The sequence below is a fragment of the Babylonia areolata genome, chromosome 29 (assembly GCF_041734735.1).
Source record: "Babylonia areolata isolate BAREFJ2019XMU chromosome 29, ASM4173473v1, whole genome shotgun sequence".
Taxonomy (NCBI): domain Eukaryota; kingdom Metazoa; phylum Mollusca; class Gastropoda; order Neogastropoda; family Buccinidae; genus Babylonia; species Babylonia areolata.
The window spans coordinates 16,851,909-16,859,032 of NC_134904.1; the positions used below are offsets into that span (position 1 = coordinate 16,851,909).

Consider the following 7,124-nt stretch of genomic DNA (forward strand, 5'->3'; position numbering starts at 1 on the left):
ATGATGGAGACAGTGGTGATGCTTTTCTGAAAAGTTCGGACAAAGTCTTGTGCAGGTGATATGTGGAAAAAGGTGGAAAACGTCTACCTCACAGTGTTGTCAGATCAAAGGCAGCAATTTACAATCATAAGAATGAAAATAATTCTTAAAAGAAATTAAACAGATGATTTTTTTTTTTTTTTTTTTTTTTTTTAATAGAGAAAGTAAGTTTCAATCTCAGTTTCTCACGGAAGCATCACTGCATTCAGACAAATCCAATATACACTACACCACATCTTGGGCAGATGCCTGACCAGCAGCATAACCCAATATTCCGTGCCAGTCAGGCCTTGAGAAAAAGAAAAAAAAAAACTTACACTAAAGAAAGGTACACTGAATGATATTTATAAGAGAGACAAAACCACACGCATAATTATGAGACAGCGTTCATTACATATACATCATCATACTGACGTTGACTTTTACATCAAAAGACCACTGACTATGGAAAGAGTTGGATGTGGAGAACTCTGCCATGTACACCCCTAGTGTTCCGTTTCATCACAGACCCGTCAATTTCAAAGTGAATGTATTCAATGTGTGTGTGTGTTTGTGTGGGGGTTGTGGGGGGTGGTGCAGGGAAAGGGGTGTTGGTTGTATGTGTATGTGTGTGTGTGTGTGTGTTTATCTGCGTGTGTGTGTGTGTGTATGTGTGTGTTGTGTATGAACGTGTGAAAGAAAAAGTGTACAATGCACCGAACTCAAAATGCATTCTCTAAAGATTTTTTTTTCTTTTTTTTCTTATCATCATCAGATAAAGAACTCTCTAAAGATGATTCATTACTATTCTTATCATCACAGTCACAATGCATCTACTGGCCAAAGATGCACTGAAATCAGTCCAGCATTATGTAATAACTTGCTGTCCACTGACAGAAACAGATTCACAAATAAATGCATGACACTCTCCCAGTCATAATCTTTTTTCCAGTTAAAAAGTATTTTTTTAAAAACAACAACAAAAAACAAACAAAAGGACAAACATTCAGTCTAGCAGTTGAATATATTTAGAGGCAGTTTAAGATGTTTAGTTCAAAGAGGGTGCTTTATCACATAAAGAAGTTTTGATTGCTTTTGACACATCAAGCACAATTTATAATATGCCTTTCTTTTCAATGTTCACACACGATATAAAAGCGGAGCCAAGATAGATAATTCATCCTGTACGTGCACACAAACACAAAAGCACCAAGTGGATAAGATCTAACAACCGTTCTCTCATGCCTCGGTCTTTTCATACTTAGACAACTCCTGCGTCTTTTGTCAATAAATAAATAATTGAACAGTATACTCAACCAACCATCCTCAAATTCTCCCATAACACCAAGTCCTTCAGAGGTAAGTGAGAAAACTGGCAGTACAGCTGGTGATGTACATATCAGATCATAGTCTTCCGACTCAACACCCTGTGAGTGACTTTGTGAAAGGAAGAAAACCAGGCTAGGCCCCATGTGGGCAGTAGTCAAACTGCAGGGTATATACAAAGAAAACCAGGCCAGGCCCCATGTAGGCAGTAGTCAAACTGCAGGGTATATACAAAGAAAACCAGGCCAGGCCCCATGTAGGCAGAAGTCAAACTGAAGGGTACATAAAAAAAAAAAAACCCGTCAAGGGAAGGAACTAGCACAGTTCAGTTCTTGGAGGGGCATGGTATGGGTGAGAGATGATGCTGAATGTTCAGCAAACAGTGGTACAAGGAGCTAATATCATAAGCACCGCTCACAAACAGATGCTTTCTTGCAAACACTTTCTTTCTTTCTAAAAAAAAAAAATGAAAACTACAGTTACTGTTTCTAAACCAATGAGTAACCATGCATTTTGGGCTGAAACACGGATTTTTCGAACGCATTTTTCAAGCTGATCATGATGCACGTGTGGCTGAAACAGCCGTCAGTGTGTTCAATGAAAGGCCAGCGGTACACCACATGCAGCCTGCATAATTCAAATAATTTCTCTTTTTTTTTTTTTTTTTTTTTAACATTTTAAGAAAACGTTCCTGCTTTTATGAAGTGGCCATTAATACTTCATATGCAGTCTGTAGATGAATATAATTATTCTATCAGCACAGACTGTTTCATCGTCTGTCAATGCTGTTCATGCAGATTTTCCCTTCATCATATTCTATCAGTTCAAGAGTACTGGCATTTAGTGGCAGCAAGCTGAGGGTATGTACATGTAGTTTGCCAGTTCTAGTGGGTTTTTCTCTGCAAAATGGTAATTCCATGCATTACTTAAACTGTATTTTCAGCAGTGTGAGTGAGAGTGTGTGTGTGTGTGTGTGTGTGTCACAGAGAGAGAGGGGGGGGGGGGGGGAAAGCACTGCAGATTCCCTTCTATTAGTCTTGTTGCTTGGTGACTTTTGCCCCCAGAAATGTTTGAATATGAGAATGACTGCTGAAAACACTAACGAAACAGACACTCAGTTTACCTTATTTCCTCCGTTTTCAAACCACACACACACACACACACACATACACACACACACAATCAGTGGTGAGGAGGGATGTATTTGAGAAGCCGCTCTACTTACAATAAAAACACATGCAAGCCATTCCTCAAAATCATAACACACTAAATCTTGACACAAGTCCTCTCTCTCTCACACACACACACACACACACTGCTGACAACTCTCATCTGCTGTGGCATTGACATTTCGTCTCAAAAAACAAAACAACAAACAAAAAACAAATGAAGCCAGCAACATTACCTTTCAGACAAAGAAAGAATGATGTTCTTTATTCAAGACCAACACACAAGCAATTCCACCACACAACAGACACATATAAATCAACTAGTTACTGCCTCAACTACACCACAACTAGCACGTTAGTATGAATCACATCTGAAATTAGAAAGAAAAAAAAAAGACAGTACTGGTTATACTGCATTAGCATACATCAAGATAGTACAAACAACAATGAGTACTTGTTTCCAAACTTGTTTCCAATATCTTACAACTGCTCACTACCGTTTCTTTTTTTTTTACAAGAAACATCACAGACAGAACTTAATTCAAAACCCATGTACTTTTTATAACAGGTAGTTGAGGCAGGGAAACCCACCCACCACAAACTGATCAAACAAACAGACAGCTGCAGACCTGAATCCAATCCAGAGATGTACACGCTCACACCCTGGTCCCATCAACCTCATCATTCCTCTCACATTGTTTTCAACTTCTCACCAGCACTGAAGCAAAAAGTCATAGACAAGTTTACAGCGCGCGCGCACACACACACACACACACACATGCACACAGAGGCTATGGATTATCATATTATTTATTTCACAGTATCACAAAGCTTTATTTTCTACTGACCCATGCCTGATGTAGTAGGGACAGTCCAAAGGGTTAAAATGTCTTCATCAAGACGCAAAACATCGTGACACAACTGTTCACAGCTGACAACTCATAGGACCTCCCAATTCTGAAGTAGTTCAAAACAAGTGGCATCATGTTTCAGGATGATGACCATCAACCTCAGTGAGCGGATTTGTTTTTCCCTAATCTGTAGTGACAAATGATAAAGCAGTTAATAGATTAATGATTTGTTTTAGAACACAGAACACCTTGTTAAAACACACAAAAAAGCATGTTAATAAAGCAAGAAAGCACCTCTATTTCGTTCCAAGTTCTTTCATGCCAGAGCACACTCGTTTTTCAGCTGAACTACACTCCAAGTTTTTCCTTCCTTTATCTCAGGGTGGGGTGGGGGGAGGGAATGGGGGGGGTGGGGGCGGGGTGGTGGGGGTACAGTGCCAGATCACATTTCAGCCCCCCCCAGCCCCCAACCCCCTCCTTCAAGTGGAAGTGTCTAAATCTGAGTCACCATATTCTCATACAAAACAATCATAGTGAAAACGTTTCCCAAAACTCAAACCACCAACAACAACAACAACATCGTTTCACACACTGTCTCCACATCACAACAGAAGAAAACACTGATATGTTGTTCGGGGGAGGGGGACGGGGAGGGTGTAGGAGGGACTTTTTCTTTGATTTTATTTTTTTAAAATTTTTTCCTGCACTGCTGTCGACACCATCACTCCCTATCGCAGTCGTTAACCGCTCAGAGGGTCCTCACGACAGTTGACGGCGTATCGCAGTCGCTGGAGCATGATCTCAAAGGAAGAGTACTGCGGCAGCTTGATCATGAACATGCACGTCTCCACGCGGATGTAGCGTGCATCAGGACTTCCACCTGTCGAAACAGAAACAAACAAATCTCTCATGTTAAAATTTTTCTCAAGGAAGCATCACACTGAGTTCGGACAAATCTGCAAGGCAGATGCCTAACCAGCAACACAACCCAACCTGCTTGGTCAGGCCTCAAGTGCGTGCGTGTATATTCGTGTACCTGTCAGAGTGGATTTCTTTTACACAGTTTTTGCCACAAGACACTGGTTCTTTCGTGTGCCTGTCCAAGTGGATTTCTTTTACACAGTTTTTGCCACAAGACATCGAGTTCTTTTTTCAATGCATCAAGTGCTTGTTGCATATGGGATCTCGGTTTATCATCTCATCAGAATCACTAGGCGCTCACTTGATTTCTCCAGTCAGGCTGGGGAGAAAGGGTTCTCGAGACAGTGACTCAAACCCAGACCCTCAAAGAGACAGTGACTCAAACCCAGACCCTCAAAGAGACAGTGACTCAAACCCACACCCTCAAAGAGACAGTGACTCAAACCCACACCCTCAAAGAGACAGTGACTCAAACCCACACCCTCAAAGAGACAGTGACTCAAACCCAGACTCAAACCCCAGACCATCAAAGAGACAGTGACTCAAACCCAGACCCTCAAAGAGACAGTGACTCAAACCCAGACCCTCAAAGAGACAGTGACTCAAACCCAGACCCTCAAAGAGACAGTGACTCAAACCCAGACCCTCAAAGAGACAGTGACTCAAACCCAGACCCTCAAAGAGACAGTGACTCAAACCCAGACTCAAACCCCAGACCATCAAAGAGACAGTGACTCAAACCCAGACTCAAACCCAGACCCTCAAAGAGACAGTGACTCAAACCCAGACTCAAACCCCAGACCCTCAAAGAGACAGTGACTCAAACCCAGACTCAAACCCCAGACCCTCAAAGAGACAGTGACTCAAACCCAGACCCTCAAAGACACTGCACTGGCAGGCAGGTGACTTCATCATTCTGCCGCCTTCCAACAACAACAACAACAAATCTGCCACATGCATTCTTCCTTGGTTCTCCCTCTGTAAATAATTGTAAGGTGAAAAAGAATTACAATCTTGACTTGAAGGATTTTTAGCCAACAGGTCCTTAGACTCAAATCAAAAAAGTATTTCCTTATATATATATATATATATATATATATATATAGCCTTCAAATTATATCTGAAGAGCATCTGAAACAGAAGTTTAACAAGCTGTCGCAGTACTCATGTCAACATTCAAAGGGTATATATACACACCATGTGATGCCACTGAAAACAAAATCATGACTGAACAAGGCAGTAGAAAAGAAAAAAAGAATTAAAGGGGGAGGGAGCTGGGGGTGGGGGCACAGCATAAAAAACCACTTGTTTAACCAAAAGCAAAGAAACAAAAAAAAAAAAGGTCACGCATATAAAATCCCACAAGTCAAAACAACACCGCAATGTGGGGGGGGAGCAGCAAACCCATGGAACACACTACAGTTATCATTTTCAGTCAGTTACCCCAACAAGCACAGTAATTCAATTCAATTCAAAATACTTTATTATCTGCTTCAACCAAAAACAGAAAATTCTCTTTAGGCTCCCTTAAAATAAAATGCCCATCAGCAAAAATCAAAGAGGAAAAAACAAAAACAAATGACACACCCTTCACTTATCACCATGCACACATCAACTTATTATGTAAAAAGAAAAACATGTGGGTAAAAAAAAAAAAATAAATAAATAAAATAAAAATAAAAATAAACAAAGCAGCCAAATCCTGCTCTGCACTCTACCACCCACCCCCTACTACAACCACCACTCTTCCCCCCCCAACTCACTGGTGCCGTCCGGGGGGGCGATCTTCATGGGGTAGGGAGGCACGTGGGTGGACTCGTGGCCCCCGTCGCGGCAGGGGCAGGTCTGGGGAATGCGCTCCTGGTTGCAGGCGAACTTGATGAAGCGAGACAGCTCCTCCGCAGACAGGCTCTCCAGGGCCGACCAGAAATACTCTATGTGGGTGTCCGTCTCCACCAGACCCACCTGGTACATTGTGTGGGCCTGAAAACACAGTGGGCATTGTATTGTATTGTATTGATTGTATTGTATTGTATTGTATTGTATTGTATTGTCCTGTACTGTACGGTACTGTACTGTACTGCATTGTATTGTACTGTATTGTATTGTACTGTATTGTACTATATTGTAATGTATTGTATTGTACTGTATTGTATTGTTTTGTACTGTAATGTATTGTACTGTATTGTATTGTACTGTGTTGTACTGTACTGTATTGTATTGTACTGTATTGTATTGTTTTGTACTGTAATGTATTGTACTGTATTGTATTGTACTGTGTTGTACTGTACTGTATTGTATTGTACTGTATTGTACTGTACTGTATTGTATTGTATTGTATTGTACTGTATTGTACTGTACTGTACTGTACTGTACTGTCTATATGGATGTCTTGTCTCCACCACTCTTACCTGGTACACCATGTGGGCCTCACACACACACACACACACACACACACACCCACACACACCCACACACGGCATTGTTTTCTGTGTGTTGTGCTGTACTGTGTTGTGCTGTGCCGTGCAGCAAATACACTAAAAGGATGGTGTCGTCTCCTCCCGGCACATGGTGTCAGCCTGACAAACACCCAAGACTGGGCACTCTTCACACCGCTCCCCGACCCACGGCCCTACCTTCAGGAAGTTGAGGTCCACGGTGGGCAGACCACTGGTCCTCAGCTCCATGTCCAGGGGAGACAGCAGGCACAGCAGCTGCCGCGGCAACACCGTTGCCATGCCGACAGCGACGGCGGCCAGGCGGGCGCTGTTGGTCAGTTCCCTCAGCCTCAGCCGGCGGACGCTCTCCACGTACTGGTATCTGTTGCTGAGACTGAAAC

The 7,124-nt window shown here is 42.2% G+C and overlaps 1 protein-coding gene across 1 annotated transcript in view; it reads right to left on the reverse strand.

The window, feature by feature from the left end:
- Nucleotides 1–1,804: 1,804 nt before the first annotated feature.
- The window catches only part of LOC143274709 (putative E3 ubiquitin-protein ligase HECTD4), a 111,490-nt gene continuing 106,170 nt past the window's right edge, over nucleotides 1,805–7,124 (reverse strand). The window contains exons 64-66 of the mRNA XM_076578612.1: nucleotides 6,922–7,117; nucleotides 6,049–6,268; nucleotides 1,805–4,244 (exon numbers count right to left, since the gene is read on the reverse strand). Coding sequence (XP_076434727.1) covers nucleotides 4,105–4,244; nucleotides 6,049–6,268; nucleotides 6,922–7,117 — 556 coding nt within the window. The 3' untranslated portion in view covers nucleotides 1,805–4,104. The remainder of the gene's footprint in view (nucleotides 4,245–6,048; nucleotides 6,269–6,921; nucleotides 7,118–7,124) is intronic.